Source organism: Natrix helvetica, assembly GCF_964273705.1.
Source record: "Natrix helvetica genome assembly, chromosome: 2".
NCBI lineage: Eukaryota > Metazoa > Chordata > Lepidosauria > Squamata > Natricidae > Natrix > Natrix helvetica.
This window is the reverse complement of record NC_138552.1, coordinates 170,106,224-170,130,694: the sequence shown is the minus strand read 5'-3', so window position 1 is coordinate 170,130,694 and position 24,471 is coordinate 170,106,224. Positions and strand designations below refer to the sequence as shown.

General features: G+C 36.4%; 2 protein-coding genes across 2 annotated transcripts; both read left to right on the top strand.

Annotated features, from left to right (window-relative positions):
- The first annotated feature begins 4,120 nt into the window (after window positions 1-4,120).
- Window positions 4,121-16,002, top strand: TMEM30A (transmembrane protein 30A). Its single transcript, XM_081943007.1, has 7 exons — window positions 4,121-4,601; window positions 9,646-9,759; window positions 11,124-11,231; window positions 11,812-11,899; window positions 12,552-12,701; window positions 13,371-13,577; window positions 14,700-16,002. Exons 1-7 carry the CDS (start codon window positions 4,344-4,346, stop codon window positions 14,891-14,893), a joined length of 1,119 nt encoding a protein of 372 aa, XP_081799133.1. The 5' UTR covers window positions 4,121-4,343; the 3' UTR covers window positions 14,894-16,002.
- A 4,763-nt stretch (window positions 16,003-20,765) lies between these two features.
- Window positions 20,766-24,471, top strand: COX7A2 (cytochrome c oxidase subunit 7A2). Its single transcript, XM_081944738.1, has 4 exons — window positions 20,766-20,919; window positions 22,179-22,268; window positions 23,238-23,322; window positions 24,150-24,471. The coding sequence occupies exons 1-4, from the start codon at window positions 20,902-20,904 to the stop codon at window positions 24,200-24,202; spliced, it is 246 nt and encodes an 81-aa protein (XP_081800864.1). The 5' UTR covers window positions 20,766-20,901; the 3' UTR covers window positions 24,203-24,471.

Sequence of the window (24,471 nt, the reverse complement as noted above, 5' to 3'; positions counted from 1 at the left end):
TATCATGGTAGCCCTTGAATTTAACAGGCGGCAATTGTCAAAAAAAAATCATATTGAAAAAAATATTATGCTATGTAATTAAGGTCAGTTTAACTAATTGGACGGAGAAATTAATTGCAATCTTTTCAGATGTGGTATAGAACAGAATGAATGAGGTGGTGGAAGGGGCCTCATATAAAGGTTTGTATTAGGTTTGTATAGGTTTAGGTAGCAAATTATAACTTAATTGCTTCTACCTTCGTGTCACTGTGTCAGTTTTTAATTTGCTGCAGACTGGCCTTGTTATGTATATATCAGGAAATTCAACTCCAGAATAGCTAAATGGTGGAGGTTATCATTCCAAACCTTTTATGTAGGAATCTAAATTGCTTATGCACACAAAGGTATTTTGGAAGTTTTTCCTTCCTAATTCCTACTGTATCATTTATGGGCATCCCTCAATCCTTGGTCCATTTTTGAGAGAAGTGACATGGTGACATGGCAAGGATGTGCCCGATTCATCTTTCGGTCTCCAATTGCTATACATGTAAATCAGTGGTGGGATTCAAATTTTTTTACTACCTGTTCTGTGGGTGTGGCTTGGTGGGAGTGGCAGGGGAAGTATACTGTAAAATCTCCATTCCCTCCCCACTCCAGGGGAAGGTTACTGCAAAATCCCCATTTCCTCCCGATCAGCTGGGAGGCAGAGAATAGATGGTGGCTGGGCCAGTCAGAGGTGGTATTTACTAGTTCTCCAAACTACTCAAAATTTCTGCTACTGGTTCTCCAGAACTGATCAGAACCTGCTGAATACCACTTCTGATATGTCTGCATCTTAGATGGATTCTACTGAGAAAAAAAATCTGTTTTTTTACTTCGGATGTTCTAAAAGCAGTTTGATCATAATAGGAATACCAAAGTTTTGGGAAAAGTCACTAAACACCTCTCTAATCTGGCAATTTCCAGATGAGCTACCAAAGCTGTTTTGGCCACATTAGCAGGGAATTCTGGGAATTATAATCCCATTACATCAGAAGGGCATCAAAATTTCCACTACCAGTTCTTCAGGACTGGTCAGAACCTGCTGAATACCTGCTCTGATGCAAATGCTGTGTTATCGTTCAGAACCACATATTTCAGTATTACAAAAGGACAGGGTTATCTGCTGAGCTTCAAAACCAGTTTCTACTACTGTTACCAGTTTGACTTCACCAGCAACCAAATATGTGATTTTTATGAAGGTATACTTGTGAAGGATCCATACACTAAAATAGATCCCCTAATTGTATCTGAACATTATATTTTAGCTGGAATTCATAAATAATATATTGAGTTAGCAAAAGTGGCCACGTATATTGAACATGTTTGTATAATCCTTGTAGCAGATGTATTAAGTAAATGAAAATTTAATCATCATGATGAAATATTTATATTTTATAAAATATTAAGAAAAGGATAAGGAATCATGATGAGCAAAAAATAATCTGAAAGCAGACATCTGAATGAGACTAAAGAATGTAAGTCACTTGTTGAGATGGGCAACTATAGAAATCAAATAAATAAATAAATAGAGTGCCAGTTTGGTGTAATGGATAAGAGAACAGTTCTAGTCTTGCTTTAGGGACAAAGCCAGCTTGGGGATCTTGGGCCAGTCACTATATGTCAACTAGGAAGAAAACAAGAACAAACTATTTCTAAAACTCTTGCCAAGAAAACTTCAGAGACTTGTCCAGGCAGTTGCCAGGCATCAATACTTACTAGAAGGAACACATGCATACCTTGAATTAGTAATATTTCCTCATGCATTACATAATTTGGGTTTTCTAAGTGTGGACGTAATCAGGAAGACTTTGCTGTTAATATATTGCTACGTCTGAATGATGTTCAGTGCGTACATACCTAAGGTGGTATTTATGCAAGTTAAGATAAGAAATGGCCCTCTAACTATACAGGTGATTGTAAATTCCAATGAAATTAAAGAGAATTTATCAATAAACATGGATAAGATCAGTCAGCGGAAGTAATACAGAAGAGTTAATCATAACCTACAACCTCCTTATAGGATAACAACCAATTTATATGACTTGAAATATTCCTTTTAGATTTTGTGAATGATTTAGTAGAGGTGAGAGATTTGATTTCGGCAGGGTTTTCTGTTTGTAAAGTTATGCTAATTGGAAAACCATGAAAATTAAAAAAAAACTATGGTGTCAATCAGATTTATCTTCACAATTATCTCTAAATCCTGCAAATCACATTCACTTGTGCCTTTTTACCCTTTGCTAAACTCCAGCTTTTTAACACCCGTAACACTTCCCACAAATGAACAACCAAATATTTAATAGCAAACTCTTATTTATTTCAGAGGTGCACATTTTCTGTTGGGTTGAGGGACCACAAGGAATTTATGCGGCTCTTTGAAGGCTACACTGTGGAAGTGCCAAAGTCCATTCTGTAAAGAGGTTCCCATAGTTTAAAGAGGATTGAAATGCTTACGCATGTGCATGGAATAGAGTTCTCGTGTAGTCCTCCAAGCCACCAATACAAAAAAGAAAAGACCCAACTTTGCCCCTGCACACTTTGGGATAGGATTTCTGAGGTTCATTTTGCGAGTGGAACTGTTCTGTGCCGAGTGCCCGCAATGTGGGTTTTTTTTTCAAAAATTCTCACAAGCTGAAAAGGAGAGCCTATTTTATCTTTGATGATTAATTGTAGCAGCAGCAGAATTGCCGAAACATTAAACAATAGAAGTTGCAGAAATTAGGGTAGAACAGAGTGACTGATTCCTGGTGTGCACCAGAGGGGAAAGACAAGGGCCCAATGGCTTCTGTCTTTTTCCTGAATGCCATCAATGCTTGTAGGTGTTCTTGGCAGGTGATCTACAGTATTCCATTGCCTACTTTTTTGGTTCAGCTTTTGGGCCCACTGTTATATCAGACTTCTTTCATACAGCACCCCAGAGTTAATCGTATCTCACATAATCCACAACCTATCATAGCTGCCCTGTTATGGATTATGGGGATTTCAATACTTCCGAAGAATGGAAGTTTTGGAATAAGCCATGTCATCTTATTCCTAAAGAACCTATTTTTATTATCAAGATCTTTAAAAAAATGTTCAGCAGAAAATGCCAGAAACACTACCCAAACTGGTAAGCTTAAATGTAACGGCTGGCACAATCGTATTTTTCTCTATCCAGTCCACAGAAGCAAAATCATATTTTTTCCTAATATTTACTTAACTGCATCAAAAGAAAGCAATAGCAAAGCACTTCTGTACAAATTCCACAGAACTAGAGAAGCCCTCAGTAGGAATCAACTGGACCTTTACTGTATCTTCACGTTATCTGAATACATTGAATATATCTGCTTTGAAATACAGTACTCAATGACTTTCCACAATTATGTTAGCCTTAGTCATATAATTACAGTAAATATTGTGGTATTTCCAATATAGACTTATATAACACACCAGATACAACTGTGTTGAAGAGGAAACGGTGTGGATAATTGATGTGACAATACCAGGGGAAGAGAAAAACACCATGAATTGGAAAAGATCACAAAACTATTGAGATTTGAAAATTGAAATTGAATCATTATGGCATAAACCAGATAGTGGTCCCAGTAATTATTGGCCAACAGGCTGGCATAAAAATCTTGGGTGGCAATAAGAAAATCTGCGCATTGACAAAAAATTTCCAAGTGCCAGTTGCAAAAGGCCTCGTTGCTTGAATCTGCATATATACTATTCAGATTATTTACAACATCCCAGGTTCTTGGGAAGAACTGGATGCATAGGAAGGCCAACACCGGCTAAAGAACCCGCGGCTGTAGTTTCACGTTTTTCTACGTATAATAATTGCATACACTAATAACAAATGCTGCTTCTGAGCCAGCCACGCACAGGGACCCGCAGCGCCTCCAACGTTCTGCAACAGTTACGTCAAGCATGACAAACCCACATCATTCTTCCTTTCCCTCATTTTTTTTCCGCCCCTTGGCTGCGCACGCGTGCTTTTTAAAAGACATTCTACTGAGGCATTCCTCCCATTGGCTCGTTGAACCGATTGAGGAGGAGCCGGAATCTATCGACGTCAAGAAACCGGTCCTCATCCAAGGTCAGGTTATCGCCTGGCGCATGCGCACGCCGCGGAAGTGCCGGTCGGCGGGTTGGGGAAAGGCCGGAAAAAGCGCTCCGCTTCCTTTGTATTTATATCGGGGTGTTTGCGCAGGCGTGGCTGTGTCACTCTTGCGGACCGAGAAGCGGAGACCGGTCGTTGACTCGCAGCCGCTTCTTCTGCCGCCTCTCTTCTCATCCTCCTCTCGTCTTTTCCGGGCCGTTCCCAGGCGTCGGAGGCCCCCATGGCGATGAACTACAACGCCAAAGCGGACGGGCAGCCGGGAGCCAGCGGCCTCGGAGCCGCCGGCGCGGCTTCCGGCGGAGTCGTCCCCAAGAGCCGCAAGCCGGACAACACGGCCTTCAAGCAGCAGCGCCTGCCGGCCTGGCAGCCCATCCTCACCGCCGGCACCGTCCTGCCTGCTTTCTTCGTCATAGGCCTCATCTTCATCCCCATCGGCATCGGCATCTTCGTCACCTCCAACAACATCCGCGAGTTCGAGGTGAGACGCGAGGGCGGCAGGGAGGGAGGGCTCCCCCGGGCTAAACCTGAAGGCGGAGAGGCCTGACCTGCTCGCTTGGCGTTGGCCGTCCGCTCCCCTCGCCTCCGCCCCCCCCCACACACACACCGGGGAACACTGGCCTGCTGGAGCTCCTTGGAAACGAGGACGGGGATGAAGCAGAACTTGGCGACGCTGCCTCCCAGGGCCCCACCCGGGAGCCTTTCTTTCTTTCTTTCTTTCTTTCTTTCTTTCTTTCTTTCTTTCTTTCTTTCTTTCTTTCTTTCTTTCTCTCTCTCTCTCTCTCTCTCTCTCTCTCTCTCTCTCTCTCTCTCTTTCTTCTTATTTATTTATTTATTTTATGTATTTAACTTATTTTATTTATTTAATTTATTTATTTGATTTAGTCTGTCACTCATGTACAAGATAACAGGAATAAGAATAAACACGAGAAGGACACAGGAAATGGGTACAAACAAGTGGGGACATTAGGACAGGGACGTTAGGCACGCTGGTGCGCTTATGCACGCCCCTTTCGGTCTCCAGGGATCGGTTCCTCAGGGTGTTTGGGAAAGAGGTCTTATTTTGGGGAAGTGTTGGAGCGGGTTAGGGTTGGAGGGGGGGAAGAGGATTGCAGGACCCGTTGGGCCCAATAATCTGAAGGCGTGGATGGATGTGTGAAGGGATGGACCTCTGGGAGGGGGGGAGGAATCCCACCCCTATGGGCAGAGGAGGCCTTGCTATAAATAGAGATAGCCTTCCTTAGACTTATGTACCGCTTCAAGGTGCTTTAAGCAGCTGTCACCAACCCTTGGTTCATGGACCACTGGTGGTCTGTGAGAAAATTTTGGTAGCCTGCAGAAAAATATTTGCATTTTTATAGTGCATTAAATGCTATTTATCTTTTAAAAATTCATATTAGTGGTCCATGGGATTTAAAATTATGAATTTAGTGGGCCCTGAGGTCCGAAAGATTGGGGACCGCCTTACAGACAGCCTGTGCTTCCCCTCCCCCCTTCAAATCCTGGCTTGGTGAAGTTGCCTCACAACAGTGGTGTGTGTGTGTGTATGTGTGTGTGTAGGCTGCTTCTGGGGGGGGGAGGGTGCTCGGGACCTGTCAGATGATATTGCCAGGTGTTCACTGAATATTTGCTGCAGGTTTGGGAAGACCTTGAGAAGGTTGTAGGATATGCAGCAAGTGGGGGGGGGTGTAGTAGGGTTAGGTTTATGCTCTTCTCCTGCTCTTCTTTCCTATTCATATTGTGCACTTCAAATTCTAGCTTGAACTTTTGAACCTGACTTGTTGACACCCCCCCCCCCCCTTTGAAACAGTTTTTGATTTCTGGCAACTCCTGGATAAGTCCCTGCAGTTTTCTTGACAAGTTTGTTTTGGGGAGGGGGGGGAGAGGTTTACTATTGCCTCTCTTCTTGAGCTAAAAAAAATGACTGGCACAAGATCAGTCAGCTGGCTTTGTGCCTAAGGTGGTGGGATTAAATCTTGCAGCCTTCCGATTTCTAACCTGTTGCTTTAACCACTACACCAAACTAGCTGTGGTTATTAAAATAAAAAGTGAAAAAAGAATAAGTTGCTGCAGTTTCAGAAGTTATTATTTCTCATTGGAATGTCTTCATCCTAAATTATTGCATGTTAGCAATAATTGCAATCATGACAAAGGTACTTGTGACAGATCTTGTGTGTTTTATATAGTGTTGAGATTTTGATGATTAATAATGTAGAGAACATTGTATTCAGTACAACGTATTCAAGTATGATTGCAATTTAAAGAGTTTTAGAACAGACTGGCATTTATCATTCATCATTTTAGGATTATTATTTTTTATATTATTGACTATCCTCCATGTATCCAATTACGTAGATATGTGTTTTCTTGATGGATAATGTTGTATCTTGTGTGAAGTACAGAGGATATGAGTCAGCTAAAGTGTTAGTTTTACAACAGTTATTGCAATTGTTGTCATCAGGAAGGTACATGTGTGTCTTTGTACTTATGTATGTCATGGATTTATGTAAATGTTATATGTTTTTTACTCCATTGTACGCCGCCCCGAGTCCTTTTCGGAAAGGGAGCGGCTAATAAATTTAAATTATTATTATTATTATTATTATTTATTTCGGGCTTTTATTTTTGTAAGCTGCTCAGAGTCATTAAGGGTAAGTGGGTGGCCATATGCATTTTCATAAATAAATAAAGTATTGTTTTCATCTACTTTTTTCAGTGCTTATAGCATTGTATTTAATTTTAGGATTATGAATTTCATGACCTCTGGTTTTTCCATTTATATTTTTAAAATGCTGGCTTAGCAAGCTGTTATTGGTAAAAATCAATTGTTATTTGAGAGTACGTAAAGTTTAAGGCAGCAAGAAATAGTAAAGATATGTATGAATATGAAGGGGTGAAAGAACATATTTGGAAATAAAAAGATTATTAAAAAATGAGCGAATTCAGTTTTTTTATCACCTGGATAACAAAATACAATATTAGAGGGAAGAGAGGATGAATGGGATGAAATTAACAGTGCAAAGAAATTTGTGATCATGAAGTAAAGCCTTTGGGGATATTATTTATTAAATTTATAATTATAATTTATTTATAACATATAGTGGCTTACTAGTGGATTTACTTTCATACAGCAGGTAGAACAAATTCAGAAATAAAATAAGAGAAGATGAAGCTATTCTCAAAGGTCATCCTGGACTCTTATTTTTCTGCTGATATTTTAGATTGAAATCAAGAAAATAAATGAAAGTCTTACATAATATGTTTTCTTAGCTTTTACATAATAGAAATCTGATACATAAGCAAAATGGAATTAACTTATCAGAACTCTTGATGTTTAGATCTTATGAGTATTAACAGGTGACAGAAAACAATGCTATGTTTGTGGGGATTAGCAGTTACATGCTAGAGCATCTGAAGTATTTCTCTCTCCTGCACTTGTGTTTTTGGGAGACAAATAGTTAAATTGGTTGATGTTACCCAAGATGTATTTGAGAGTGACATCTGAGAAAGGAGAATGTACTTGACAACACTATATGTTTTTGTGCAAAACCACTCATTAGTCACGGTGGTATTTCAGTCGAATAGTTCTGAGGGCATCAGATGACAGTGTGTTAAATTGTGGGGGAAATTTCACTCTTGACAGTGACTATTTCTCTTGCCTGTACTCTTATCTAGTTGATAAGTGACTTCACCACAAATACCTATTATTCCTATTTTAACCATGAAAGCAGACTTGAATAAAACAAAAGTAAGATTCTTAAATTTGACATATCACTAAATATAAAGCAAGTGCTTTACCATATCAACAAGAATGAGTTAGGAATTGCTTTTTGTGTACTTTTAAGGTATATACAATATGCATTCATGTGTGAAGATGAAGGATTTTTCAGAGGAAGTATTATCACCTTTCTTATTTTTCCAAATCTGGCTTACATGATTCATTACTTGCTAGTATTATTTGACAGGGGTGCTGTAGTGCTGATGTACAGATCTAAAATACAGATACAACTTTACCACCTTGAACAATATGTGTATTATGTCTATTCTGGAAGAAGAAAGCGTTAAAGCAAGTGCACCCAAGATTAGCATGACATGGAGTTACCATTAAAATGGTTGTATGTGCACACATACTGCAAAACAGCAACATGAGATTGCAGAGAACAGGCATAAAGGTGTTTGTTATTGCTCCCATATATAATGGAATACTTCTTTGAGGGCTTTGTGTAGCCATATAAAATAACAGTGATATTGAGCATCCAATTAAAGAAATTGTTCTTTTTCAGTGTAATTCTTTGAATACTTTTAGAATTCCAAAGGTCAGTCTGAATGTATTGTATGTCTTCTTGGTGCACACTGTTCCTTTCATCATTTTCTAAAAATACACCACTTTTTGATGTCTAAGAACAAAAAGCTCCTCCTTAAACTGTCAATGCAGAGAAATTTGCTCCATTACTGTTGCTGTTTAAGATTCTGAGAGATAATATTCATTTATCAGTTTCTGTTTGTTGTTCTCTTAATTCAGTAAACATTGAATATGTCTTTCCTTATTTTCCAGTAGCATCTGTTAACTCATTAGTCCTAATTATTATTATAATATTAAGATGAATTAGAGATACTCTATTAGTAGTTAGGCTACATTTGAGTATGATTGCTTCATTTAGCGCATTGTTCCTCAGGTATTACCATTTTCAGTGAATATTGGAATACATGGATTGGTATTGGACAATTCAGGGTGAATAAAAATAGATGATTTTTAAAATTTAAGTAATATTTTTTTAATTTAAATTGGATTTATTTTTATTTTTATTAAATTTATTTTAATAAAATGCTTTCGGAGTAAAAAGGTATCTAAAGATAGTTTTATATTTAAGATACATTAATTAGTTTATTCAGCATGAAATGGAGCTTAGTTATGTAGCATGAGGCTGTATATTCTGCAATATTTGGACTGTCAGTGAGTCAACAGCGGATCAGAGGGGGAGCCGCTGCAGGACAAAGAAGACAGTTGCTCTTTAAAAATTATGATTTAAATTGAATTGATTTAAATCAAGACTTTAAATCAAATCGACTCTGGGACAATTACAAATTTATGTTACATTCTTACTTGTCTAAGAAGATCCCTGTACATAATTCTACAGATTTCATTATAATTCAATCCATTGAAAACATGCTGCATGCATATATGCACATGCATATATATGCATATATATGGGTGGTGGGTGGGGCTCATTTGTTGACTAGGGCTGGTTTCCAGATGTTTGGTAGGCACACACACACACCACACACCATATTTAATGTTAAAAACGACATAGAAAATTATATTTTATGGTGATCTAAATATGCAAGGTTTTACTTAGCTTCCTCTTTTTTAATAATAGTTCACTACCTTGAGAACACTATAGAAACTGTTGGATTAATAGTGACTCAGATATGTACGTGTATACTGTATTTAATATATGATTTAATATTAGCTTTATAATCTGTCTTTCCCTCTCCCTTATTTCTGTCTTTCTATTTTATTACAGATTGACTACACAGGAATAGATCCAAGTAGTCCCTGCAATAAATGTTTAAATGTATCTTGGAATGCCCCATCCTGCTCCTGCGTCATTAACTTTACATTGGATCAGTCGTTTGAGGTATGTTATACTCTTCCCTGTCTAGTTTTGTCTAGTATTGCCTCTTTCATTCTAGCAAAATAAATCAAGGAATAGCTGGGGAGCCGGAGAGGGGACACACAAATGGAGGTTTCTTGAAAGGCTAAGAGAAATCCCAGATCTAAATCCCCCTGAGATTCTGTGGGATGATTTGGATTGGGTTGTGCATGCAAGAAAATCCTCAAATATCAGTTGGCTGAAATCTGCATCCAGGAATAGGAAAAAGTTCCTCCCAGTCAATTTCAAAGACTGGTAGACAGTTACAAGAAATAACTACTTGAGATTGTTTCTGTTAAATGGGACAATGCCAGATATTAGAGCCGTGTACTTACTTTCCCCACAAAAGGAAATGGCATAAACTCTTAACTTCTTGAATAAATGATTGCAAAATCAGTTTTTCCTAGTTTTTGTGTTCAATTACATCACTTAGTGAAGATAAAATATTGATAGACCCACATATGTTAAAGAAAACTTTCCTTTTCACATGACTGTAAATATATGGTTGAAGGAAAATGATCCTTCTGTTCTTGTGTAGCTCTAATGTGGAGTGCCTTCATAATAAACCTAAAGCATATGGGAACGGGTAGTATACAAGCAGCATAAATTGATTAAATAATTGAATCTAAAATGAGTAGGTATGGTACATTTGTGACATTTTAATTGAACCTAATAAGGAAACTTGTTTTTTTACAATGGTTAACTTTCTTCTTCGAGAAATCTTTATGCACTGAACCTACATGAACTATTCTGATTTATTAAGTTATTGTAATAAAAATTAGGTCTAGAGTAATGTTAAATGCATGTGCTTTTCACTGTTGCTTTCTTTATAGCAAAACAGAATGGGGTTTTCTGCATGCATACTTGCAGAGATAACCAGAAGTAGGTGGGCCTTGTAAAAAAGGAAACTGCTTTAACAATCAGAAATATTTTGTGTTTGTTTATATTAAAAACATCTCTTTCAAAGGATTTGCACAGCCATAACATTTAGCATCAATGGAATTTAGATACTATTGAAAATATAACAGCTTTATTATTTTTTCTTATTCCTGCACTTCTATGGGTAGTGCCCAGTGTAGAAGGTGCCAGAAAAACTTTATCGAAAAATCCTGCTTCTATGTTAAACTATCCACACAGGTTTTCCTTGCCCTGATGGATACACATTAGTGTATCCTACAGCTAAAGCTTAGTGATCTCTTGTTACCACCAAAGCAAGAATTTTAAGTTAGAGAACAGACTTAAAAATCCTACAAAGATGAATATATAAGGCATGAATTCTGAAGACCTAGTGAAACTACTGCTGTATCTAACTACATGAATGTTATAGTCATCCTGTCTTATTTTTTTAGGGCAATGTGTTTATGTACTATGGATTATCCAACTTTTACCAAAACCACCGTCGCTATGTAAAGTCTCGAGATGATAGTCAGCTAAATGGAAATAACAATTCTTTACATGTAAGTAAAATTCTTTGTGTATGTTTTCATGACCATTTTTTAAAACTGTATTTTTAAATATGGTTATTTTTGTAAATGTATCTGTGTGTATTAGAGATCGCTACATTGTATTCTCATATATCTTAATTTGTTCTAAATATTTATTGAATTTTTACTTGCTTTTCTACCTAATAATCCTATTCTAGTTATACATCTAAGTAGGTTGTTAATTACAGTAAACAGAATAATGAATTGTGAATAGGTCTATATCTTCAAGAGAATGTTTGGGGTATGTACAGAAGAGTGCAATAGTAGGAAGAAGCCTTGCTGAAGTGAAGACTGTTGGTATAAATTTGAACATGGTTTGAAATAAATTATTTGCTTTGGAAGCTCTAGCCCAAGCTTACCATAAGAAATTATTTTAATACAAACAAATATTACCCCATTGATCAGTGGCAAGATGTAGATTTGATGACAAATCTTTTAACATGAAAACATGTTACGAAAAGTATTCTTGCAGTTTAGATTTAATGTGATGATTATACTGAGCAGCTTTATTTTCATGATATCAAAATTGACTTTCTTTTTTTAAATCACTTAGAAACCTAGTAAGGAGTGTGAACCTTACCATACGAGTGAGAATAAACCTATTGCTCCTTGTGGAGCTATTGCCAACAGCATGTTCAATGGTACGATATTTTTAAAAGTATATTATGACACAACATTATACTTCCAAATTGTGTTCTGTTTAAATAAAACAAAGAATATTCATGAAATCCATATAGTTCCTCTCTACACCAACTGAATTCAGTTCAGAGAATATTAAGTTAGACAGGCCATTAGCCAGACTTGGTATAAGATATATCCATTCTTATAACATGACTAGCATGCTAATTCTACTAAAGTGAAGGCTGATGGAATCACCCCCTCCTTCAATGGAGCCAATATTATTGTATAGGTCCAACCACAAGTCACTTTCCAGAAGATCTGCCTACTTCCTCAGTAGTTCTTTCAAATTTGTTCCAAGAAATTATGCAAGATCATACTTCCCTTTCAATGAACTTGAAGTTCATATTTATTTGAGATACTTTTTAAACTTGTGTCACTGAGAAGGAAAAAAACAGATCACTAGTTTTTTACATTTCTGTATATTCTGTACTTTGATCATTTATTTTGATTGCCAAAACATGCCTTATGACAAAGTTTGCAGAATCATTTGGAAATACATCACCATTTCATTTCAAAACCAATGTACTTAACTTTTGTATAAAACTAAACTATATAAATTATTAATAAAACCTAGACACTTGATTATATTTTAATTATTATTTTTCTTTTTAGATACATTAAAGCTTGTTCATTATGAGCACAATACCTCTAAGCCCGTGGCTATTTCTCTGCTGAGAAAAGGCATTGCTTGGTGGACAGACAAAAATGTTAAGTTCAGGAATCCTACTGGTGAAACAAATAACTTGACAATACTGTTTCAAGGTAAAAATATAATCAGTGGCTAATTGCTTATATATTATTGTGCAACAATTCTCATTGGCAACTTGGAATGGTGCCATTAAAATGGGTGAAATTAATTTTATTTTTCTTATTTTTTAAATATGATTTTAAAGTGTAAGTAGGTAAAGTATGTGTGACTATTAAAACAACAGTTATTTTAAAAAAAATTTCTTAGACTTCCATGTGCGTTCTTCCACATTCACAACTGTTTCATAACTCTTTCTTTAATTTGCTGTTTCAAGTAATTGTGGAAGTATCAATCAATAATTTATGATGGAAGGAGTAAAATGTATTTGGACAAGCATGTCTGCCACTTAAAATTACAGAAGATGTCCTCAAAGGAGGGTGGGAATGACCATGCAGAATATTGAATTATAAGTCCTAGTATCTCTTACCAAGGCTATACAGAGCTGGAAAAAAAAGTAGTTTGTAAAAGTCTAGGGTGCCCCCTGGCTTTTTAAAAGAAGTTAGTCTTATTTACTGCTTGCTGTTTCTGTTCTAAAAGATTATATTGGAAACAAGACTGGCCGTACATGGTTTGAATGGTTTTTTACAAGGGTAACTTGAAATATGTTTTTAGTGAAATGCAGAAGCATCTTTTTCTGAAGATAAATTATCTTGACTAATTTTAGTGTTTGCATTTTTTATAAGGAACATCAAAACCTGTCAACTGGCGCCGCCCAGTGTATTTGTTAGATGATGATCAGGACAACAATGGATTCATCAATGAAGACTTTATTGTATGGATGCGTACTGCAGCACTACCTACATTCCGTAAGCTGTATCGTCTTATAGAGAAGAAAGATAACTTACAACCTACTCTGCCAGCTGGGAAATATTCTTTGGAAATAGAATATAGTATCCTTTATTGAACATTGTAAGGAATGGCGGTTGATAATGTTTGTATAATGTCATTAAACAGACAATTCTTGGTCAAGTAAGACTGCAAGCTAAGTATACAATACAGTTTTCTTTAAATTGTGTGACCCAGAACTAGACCAATTTTGCAATACCAATATAACAGAGTGCTCCAAATTTATATTGATATACAATTGGTATTTGAAATGGAATATTCTTCAGTGTTTTCAGTCTTAAAGCTGTCTACAGCAGCCTTACTTTCCCATTGTCTTCTACAGAAATGTGTAGATGGCACTGTCTTGCATTAAAACAGTTCCCACAGTGGGATAAACTGACTAAGTGGATTTATGTATCATTCACCTAAGGGGACAGAGTGAGGGCGAAAAGGTTGTAGGACCTACATGGTAGGGTATTTGTCTATATGTGGTGTATTTCATTATAATATTATTTGGTTATGTGGCATGGAAATAGTGTAGATAATTCCCTGGTTTTAGAATCATGCATATTCTCAACCAAGGAAAGCCTACATATATAGAAGATTGCAATAACATTTTTGTTATTGTATGAACACATTCATAATGCTAGGAAAAGGTAGAAGTTATTTGGTTGGTGACTATAGTAGTCCATTTCTTTGTATCATTATTGTAAGAGGTGAGTAGTGCAGAGGTAGTGTTTAGGAGCTAATTAGTTAAAGGACCAACTCCATACAGTATTGGGTTTAAAAGCCAGTGGAGATTTTCTTTAACATTTTTAAGATTGGATGTTGCTCATTCATAAGGAGATCCACTAGTCCCCCTGACATAAAATCTCAAGTGCTCCCCAACTTCCATTAGATTCAGATTCAATTATTTCTATCCTACTGAGGATATAGCTACATAATTGAAACAATTCTCGAGTATTTCCTCACTTTTTAAAAAACTTCTGCAACTAGTAAACTTGGCTTTGCTTTTTTAAAACAAAAAAATCATTAGTTAGCTTGCAATATTTTGTGTAGCAGAATAGCTTCATAATAAATAGATTGATTATATCATTTTGTATTACTACCCTTTTTTTTTGTTTAGGCGGATGTTTAGTATTATGCAACTTCAATATTTCGGTGTGCTTTTCCTATGTGTATATCAGATTATCCTGTGCACAGCTTTGATGGGCGGAAACGGATGATCCTGAGCACCATTTCTTGGATGGGAGGCAAAAATCCTTTCCTGGGAATAGCATATATAACAGTGGGCTCCATTTGTTTCTTTCTTGGAGTAGTGCTGCTTGTCATTCATCACAAATACGGAAACCGGAACAATAGTGCAGACATTCCCAATTAATCTAAGTGCTCCAAATCACATGTACTGCATGTGCCTCAAGGCAAGTCCAGATGGACACAGCTTTTGAAAGCTAGATCCCTGGTAGTTGCTTCTGAGACAGAATACATAACCATATTTGAAGCCTTCATTTCCCTCACGGTGGATTAACCGGAAGATAAGAGCTGTAAAACAGTGTTGACGAGGGGCTTTTTGAAATTTGCTTCTTGCTGGACAGGTGCCATGATGTGCATATAGTCTTCCCTCACCTAATGCATCTGCTGCTGATTTGTATGCTTTACATGTCAATACTGTATAGCAAGAATGTGTTTAGAATAGCTTCTTAGCATTTTAAAGACCAACAGTGTGCTGGTTTTTGGAAGGAACAAAAGCCTGTTTACGTTTTGCCAACCAAAATATTTCACACATGAGCTTTGTAACCCGTGTACAACTTAATATGAATTAAGCCCAACTTCCTGCTTAATGTTCACAATTCCAGTAAGTGTGTTTTGACATGTGGCTTGGTTCAACTAAAGGCTTACTTTTTGCCCAGTGACATGAAAGCTGCTTTCAACACAGAAGTAACTGTGGCATAGAAAACTCTTACATTAAGTTCTGCTCACATATCAATCTTATGTTCAGCACTTATGTGGCTTAAATCACTGAGCTTATTCCAATAGAAGTAAAGAGATTGATTTACTGTGGCAGTAAATAAAAATCATTTCTTTTGGTTACAAAAAGCAAGGCTTTAAGAATTTATTGTAAGCTTGAAGCAGTCTGCTTGTTTCAGATGTTACAGTTCCTTCACTCAAAGCTCTTGTGTTCCTCAAATATTCCATTAAAATAAGCTAAAAGTTGCTGTGGTGGGACGTGGGAACTTTTGCATCTTGCACTCTTTAAGTCCAATCTGTCCACACTGTAAGAAACAGACCAGGGACTTTAAAACTATGTATATATACATATATATGTATCTCTATGTATGTATATATACCTATACATACATATACATACATATTAATACTAATATATATATATTAAATTGCTGTGTACATAGATGTTGTTTTACATGAAATTTGCTTGTCAATCTGAATGTTTGCTATTTAATAAATGATATCATTTGTTTTATGAAACAATGTAGTTATCTGAAATGTATCTCCTTAAAGCAGCTTTATCTCTGATGGCTGTCAAAAAACAACTTGAACACAGTAACTTTGGAAGTTTCAATACATCACAAATCTAGAACTTAACAACCCGAAGTAAAATCTAATAGATTTTTCCCCTATTCAAGCAACTTCCATGGACAAAACCTTTTCTATCCCCAAAATACTTCTTGCATTCAAATGTTTTTTCTAGCTCCATAATATACAAATTAATATCCTAGTACCCCCAGATTATGGATTCTAAATGAGTATTCACCAATGAGAGTTAATATTTTACTGGCAAAGGATAATCATACTAATTATAGTAACCCCTTTAAATTATGGAAGAAAGCAGGCAGTATGGGCTTTTAAAAACTCTATTACTGTATTATATAACTGGTTTCACACAAAGTAAATGGATTTAATATGAATTAGCTCCAGGTGTATGGATAAGACTAAACTAACTTGAAGTATTCAAACTTACATTTTTTTCAGTCCAAGCCTCTGGAACAGCCACCTAATTGTAAATATCTTAAGTACTTGAAATCAACAAAGTTGAATTCCCCCACTACCATCACCAACTTTGTTGATTTTGATCATGGTTAGTGGGGGAAATAAGTTTATCTACTTACTAGCCTATCTTACACAGGCAAGAAATATCTACCTTCACATAAAATAATCTTCATTGATTGTGTCAGCTGTTTCAATTGTTTTTAAGTTGACAACTCTTTCAAACATGCCCATTAAAAACCTGCTGCCTTCTATTATCACTGTTTCCTACAGTAAGAAAAGTAATTATCTTAAAAGCTTGTGTAAATATATTCAAATTTACAGCCCCTAAAGGACTATTATTTTTTGAAAAAAATATTTTTACCGAGAATAAAAACTTTTAACTTGACAAAAAAAAAATGATTTTGTATTAGCTGATCTTTTTTTTTGTAGCTATGGTCAACTGGCAGTCATGCTTACTGCAAACAACTGGTAGAAAAAACTGCGAAGGGTGAATTCCAGCAGAACAAGATAAGAATTTCTTATAAAACTAGTAGAATTTGATCACTGTTATTCATTCACAACATGGTTACTTTGTCACCTATTACAACACTTGCCGTGTTTACATTAAGCACGGTTTGACTCTTGCATACTGCCAGGATAACTGGCATGATAAATGCTGAAGGCGCACATAATGCTGTTACCTTCCCACCAAAGATGCGGTCATGATCTGCAATCTGCCTAGCTGGTTTCTGGCAAGCAACTTCAATTGGGGAAGCCAGATTTGCATTATGCATATCTGCATAATAACCATGTGATTCATTTAACAACTGCAGTAAAAATTATCATAAAATTCTGATCCCAATTGTCAAGAACTATTTGTAAGAAATAAATATAAACTCTATTCAGCCAGATGAAATCTGTTGGATTAAGTAATTGTTTCAATTTGTCTTTTACTGAATATTAACAAAAAGTAAGATTTACAAATTAAGGATTTACAAATTTAGACTAATCTGCTTAGTGTGGAAAAGAAGGCATCTATTTCCATGTAATATGCCACCCAGAGTTGTTTGATTGGGATGGGCAGTGTATGAATTTAATAAATAAAAAGTGAAGAAAGAGGAATGAAAGTTGCTTGTATAAAAGAAACAACTACTGAACTGGGCGAGTTAAGCAGTGACAATATTGTATTTTTGGACTAAAAAGGAAAATTAAGCACAAGGCAGATTCTTCTAATAGTGAGGCAACATTAAAAATTAGCCTTTGGAAATGTTGCCAGTTCCTGCAATGGAATTACCTGGATTATTTTATTCTAAAACAAGATCTAAATAGCAAGTAATGCTATAAAACAGACCATTTCCTTGAACTGTAAGAGAGTTCAAGAAATCACCAACTGAGTAATGACAGAACAAATAGGTTGGATGCTAAATGCAACAGTCGCTTTTGCTGTTAAAATGTGTATACTAAGCATGAATATACAAGGATGTTATGGAATGACTTAAGGCACTTTTAAATGTGTTCAATAACTTAAGATTCTGCTGTCAGTTACAGAATCAGACTTTTCCAATGCTGTAATCTGAAACACTAAATTAAAAAAATAGCTTTGAATTTCACAGCATGATGCATCCTTGTATAAATACTACACAGGTGAAACCACCTTCACCACTAATTCTTTTACACATTTTCTTTTAATCTTGTTCTAGAAGAATTTGTAGGGATACTTCAGTGAGAGGCATACACAACGGTATGCACATTATATAGATACTTCTGTATTCAAGAGAACATGTGTTTCAGATTTGGTGGCAAAGAATGTGGGGCACATGGGGATGCAAGCATAGGAATTGGTCTGCAACTAGCCTACACACCTTTTCCCAGATAATGCAGCAGCTATAGGTAAGGTAATGCTTGTGCATTCTTTAAGAAAACAGTTTGTGCTTTAAGAAGTAGCAGGCAACTGCTCTTCTTGGGTCCTGCGAACTCCAACTCCATGTTTGGCCTTCATATTTGAAACACTGAATAGCTGTAATAAGTACTGCTAGGATTATAATGTGTATCTCTTGTCTTGGAAAAATGGCATTGTGAATGAATTTGAATAATTCTGTGCATTACCATTTGGCAAAGTTAGTTATGAGTTTATTTTTTTTTTAATGAATGTCCTGGTTTTAGGTCTGAATTGGCTACCTGTATATCCAGTTTAGTAACCTGATGTAAAAGCTGGTTTCATATCTGCTTTCATGTTGGATTACCGAGAACTGAACAGGAACAGATCTGATGTAGTTACATTCTCAACACTCTTCACATACCTCAACTTCAGAGGCTGGCCCTCCAAATCAGACAGAGCTTTCATTTAGAAACCCAAAGATGTCACAAAGAAGAAATTGATAGATGCTGACTGATGAAAGAGGGCCTTGGAAAGCCAACCAACAGAGCTGTATTGATATTCATAGATTTCATAGATTTAAATTGAAAAGGGGAGTGAATGGATCCAAAAGAGCAGCCAGATTAGGCATTCGTTTGGGAATGCCCCACCTCACCCAGGTGGTCATCCTTTGATACCCATTCACGGTACATTTTTTCAACATGGTCAAGGCAAGTAGGTGATGTAGTTGCAAACTGAGATGTCTAGCATTCTGCACATGCTACTTCCATCAAATTATCCAAATTGAGTGCATTCACATGTGTGATAATTTCAGTTGTGGGGAATGTTTTAGTCTCCAAGGCACTATAGCCCAAACTGAGTTTTAAAATGAGACTACATTGTAAAACAACTTTATAGGATTTTAAAATTTAGCCATTATATGTGAGGATTGATTTTTTTCTCTCCATATGTATATATAGCATTTGCCATAAGAGATTAGTCGCATTTATGCTACCATACTTTGCAGGAGGGGGATGGAAGGAGAGCATAATATCCCTAGATTCTGTTGCTGCCCACCAAACCCCCACCTTTTTTAAAGGTCATATTCACATATAAAAGTCCCAGTGCAGACAATAAACGTATCTAGAAAATAATAATAGTGGATGGATGGAATCAAATATTTGCCTGAAGTTTAGGCCATCAATCCAGAAAAAAACCTGGCATCTTGGAATAAAATCTTGTCTATATCTGCACTCTATTAAATATATATTCTCCACTGAGCTGAACTGAACTCATCATAGCAATCACTTTTGTAAATATAGTTCTTGGCAGTCATTCTATTTTTTTAATAATAGCTACTAATGTGGTTTTTAAATCCTGTATTCTGCTCAAATTAATTTTTAATTGGACAGACTTACAAATGTTAGAAATTAATTACATTTAAACTCATGTCACATGCCGACAATCTGGCCATGAGCTTTTTTTTCAGGCAAGGCTAAGAGAAATGCAGCCATAAGATTTCCCAGCTTGGGTGCAGAAACCTTTTAAGTACCCTCCAAGAGAAAAATGATTCCTTTTGCTCTGTCGTGAAAAGCTGACAGCAACGTTGGCATTTTCTAAAGAATTCTCTTTAAAAATTCTAAAGAATGCAACGAAGAACGTATTTTTTTTAAATTAACAAAGCCATCTTCGCATAGCTGGCAACTCTTAAAGGTAGAAGCATTTTTGCTAGATTAAAACAAAATATCGCTGGATAAAGCATCGCAATTCGGCCAGGCACGGTTTTGACACCGTGAAGTCGGATGTTCGATCCCAAGAAAGATTCGGAGCCGATTCTCCTGATGGGTCCCCAGTAGCTGTTCTATTTCTTCGGGTTTCTTCTCCCAGTTTAATTCTCCCACAGAATGAAAAGAAAATCCTTTTTGAAACGGGCGTTTGGGATTCAACGCTCGAATTTCAGAAAAAGCCGAGGCTTCATTAATCAGTGGAACAACTTGCCACCAGAAGTTGTGACTGCTCCAACACTGGAAGTTTTAAAAAAGAGATTAGATAACCATTTGTCTGAAGTGGTGTAATGCTTCCTGCCTAGGCAGGGGGTTGGACTAGAAGACCTCCAAGGTCCCTTCAAACTATGTTATTCTATCTATTCTATTCTATTCTAAGCGGAAGAAGGCGCCTTTTTGGAGTCATTAATACTGCCGACTTTATAGGCCAAACGGCCTCTCATTGGGCTCCCAAAGTTACACTCGTGCAAAAAAGAAAAAAAAACATAGAAGAGAAAAAATAAAATAAAAACTCCCTTTAAAAACTCTTTCCGGCCGTAATTCACCCTCCCTCTCTATAACGTCCATCCCGCACCTGCAACCCCACCTCGTTCACTTCACTGACCACCGATATCTCCGAAGCTAGAGCGACGCTCCTTCGCCAAGGGCCGCTTCCGTCTTTTAGCGGAAGTTTGGCCGCGTGACGTCAAGCAGCACTTCCCTTTACCCGTGTCCTTGGTAGTTCTCGGCGGAGGCCAGGAAGCGATTGGTGGAGCCGTCAAGATGTTTCGAACCCTTTTGGTACGTGAGGGAGGGAGGGGGGAACACACACGTTCCCTTGGGGAACCGTTGAGAGGAGAGCAGCCGTTGGTATGTGTGTCTGTCTGGGTTTAAATAGTCTGCCTTTCCGCCTTTTGTCGGGGCCCGAGGGCCAGGATTCCTCCTCTTTGGTTCCCCGCTTGACTATAATAACCGCATGAAGCCGGGTGGTTAGCCTCAAATATTTCAGTTGGCCTGAAGATGACTGAGGCGATGGCGGATTTTTTATGGTGGCTTCCCGGTCTTGGATCCAGCGCGACCCTTGTCTTGTTGGGGATGCGGGGTGAAAGAAGAGCGCCCCGGTGTGGATGGTTGAGGGGAGAGCAGCGCGAATCAAGCCTCTCTCTCCCATTCAGGCAGTACAGGGAAGTCCTCTGACTTATCACCGTTCGTTCAGTGACCGTTTTTCACACTGATGAGCGTTGCAGCATCCCCATATGGTCACGTGGTTTGCCTTCGGATGTTTGCTGGTTCACGTTTATGACAAGGGTCACGTGATCCGTCTTTTGGCGACCTTCCGATAAGCAGAGTCAATGGGGAAGCCAGATTCACTTAACAACGGTGTTGCTAATTTAACAACGGCAGCAATCCGTTGGACAAACGTGACAAGAAAAGTTGTAAAACGGGGCAAAACTAGCTTAACAAATTCCTCCCTCAACATAAATTCTGGGCTCAGTTGTGGTCGTTACGTCGAGGACTACTTGTACTTGCCTAGCCCTTTGTTAGGATGATACAGATTTAGATGTGGTTTGAAACTTAACAGGATTCTACAGGGCTAGTAAAATTTAAGAAACAATGGTAAGGCCAAATGTAGATAAGAATGATAATCCCCAGCAATAAAAGTAATTGGTGATGCTATTTTTTCAAATAATGCCATGCTAATTTAGAAAATTTAGTATAAACTGTAATATTCACAGAAGCAGTCTATAGACCCTTTATAAATGATGACAGTAGAGATAAACATTATGTTAGTGTTGATAAGACAGTAGCCACTTTGACCCTTCCTACTATTGTTTTTGCTGTGATCACTAACTCAATTTGCATATACTAACTATAACATTCTCCCTCTTTGGACGGAGAATGTTTGTACTTTTGCTGATGTGGCTTTTTTTTAAATTCAGTAATAAATATAGTATCCTTTGTATATTAATGCAGTCATTAATTATGGTGGGTTCATGCTGGAGTCTCTGCATTGATTTTGTTACACACACACAAAATATATATTTGTATTTCCGTTGCAGGCTGTTCGGCAAGTAGCACGAAACCCCATAAACTTCGCCTCTCGCAGGCAGCTTGCAAGCAGGATTGCTGAGAAGCAGAAACATTTTCAGGTACCTTCAGATTATCTTTGTATTCTGAGAACAGATAAATTTAATGGAGCATTGGTACCGTTCCTGCACACTTTGATGTAAAATGAGCTGATTCAAGATATTTTATCAGTAATAATATTATTGGGTAATAAAGCCATCATGGCTTTTTTCTTAAATTTCATTCTTATGCTATTCCAAAATCTAGAATTATATGGAGATGAATATATGTATAACTAGACACAGATTCTTGGTATGTATAAATAAAGACTACCACTTTTAGGTAAGAAAAAATTAGACTTCTGAATTATAAGGGCACCCATTAAAATAGTTTATAACAATTTAATGCATTGTTTTATGGTTGCTAGGTCTCATAACCAGGAATTAAAACTAAGCTTGTTTACTGAGTTCAGTAGATAGCTATACTTCAATGTTGGGTCATTCTGAATTCCTACATTGCTGTTAATTAACTGAAATATATATTCTAAAATTTACACTTTAGTATTGACAGAGAGGTTGTCATGTCACAGTATGAACATTGGCAGCTGGATGTACTTTTACCATTAAGAACCATTTTTCTGTATCTTTAATATTTTACCGTAGTCTCAATTTACACTCCATAATTACAATCATACAGTCTCTGATATTACCTCCTTGTTTTGTAAAATCCACCAATTGTGTATGTTAGACAATAGATGGATTTTAGCTATCTTTTGGAAAAATACTTGCCGTATATCAGTTCTTCAGACTTTATACATTCTTAATTCAAGTTAAGATTTTGAGTGGCAGGATTTGCTGTGCTATAACAACAGGTATAAGGAAGGAGACAGTGCTTTTGTATTTTAAGCCTATTTTCAACAGATCAAGATTTCATTTTTGGATGTTATAACTACGGCTGCAGAAGTTTAATTTTCTTGTTGAGGAAAAACTTGATTTGTAGAACCTAATCTAAAAGTAATATGTGAACACTGAGTTTTGTGTCATTGATTTTAGGAAGATAATGGCCTTCCAGTGCATTTGAAAAATGGAATGCCAGATGCTGTGCTGTATCGAATTACCATGGCCTTATCTCTTGTTGGTAAGTTTTAAGTATAAGCTAAGCTATTTTAGCCTTCTACAATTTTCAAAAGAATCTACTCTTCTCTATTTAAATCCAAAGTAGATAATTAGAAATGTTCTAGGTTTTTTTTAGTTGAAAAAAATACAATGTATCATGTTTAATAATTAATTAAAATATTTAATGTCAAAATTATTTTGTAATATATTCCTGATATTGATACTGTATTTATATAACAACCTTTTGTTATATAAAATCTTTCATATTATTCAGTGTAATATGAGAGATAATGTATTACCTCATCCTTTTAATCTGATTTTTAAATTGCTTTCAGAAAAAAAACTATGATAAACATTTGCCTTTTTGGGATGTTCTTCATCTGAATCTTTGTCCTACAGGACATAATTCAGATACGTAACTATTTCCACCACAGAAGATTTAAGTCTCATTTTGTTCAATAGGAAAAAAATGAATGCCATTTTTTTTAAAAAAAATAAATTTTATTTGCTGTTGGCACTATGTACTTCTATTTTGACATTTAAATTTTAAAAAGCTTGGTTTTAATTGCTTAGTGCCTATTATGCTGCTTTTAAAATAAAATAAAAGTATAGAAAATCAACAAATTTACAGTGTTTTAAAATACTGTTTTAAAGCTTAGAGGTTTGTGTAACTAATTTTTAAAATGTTAAAAATAATGAAATGAACTTTTCTGAAACCTTTTAATCTGGCACATCTGCCTTTAAAACAACAGTGAAACGGTCTGTGTACATCTCTGTTGTATTTTAAGGGAACTACAATTGAGCATCTATATTCTGGTTATCATAAAACATTGTCTTTCTTATCTTCAGGACTTGGCTATCTCTTCTATAATATATACGAAATAGGAAAGCCAAAGAAATAACTCCAGTTCAGAAGATGTATCCTGGAATAGCATCTTTCTGTTCCATTCCCTTACACTCATCAGGGACTTGGTCCTTGTCATAAATACTTGATTTTTTGTTTGGGAACAATATTTGTTAAAAATGTAATAACTGCTGTCAGTAAACTAGTCTGGCCTGAAGGATATATTTGCAACTGTTAAAAGATTATTTGTTGAATTTTGTATTTGTTGCAATTGCTACTGTTTGGTTGGAAACATGACTAATAAACGCTGAAATATGTGATAATTTA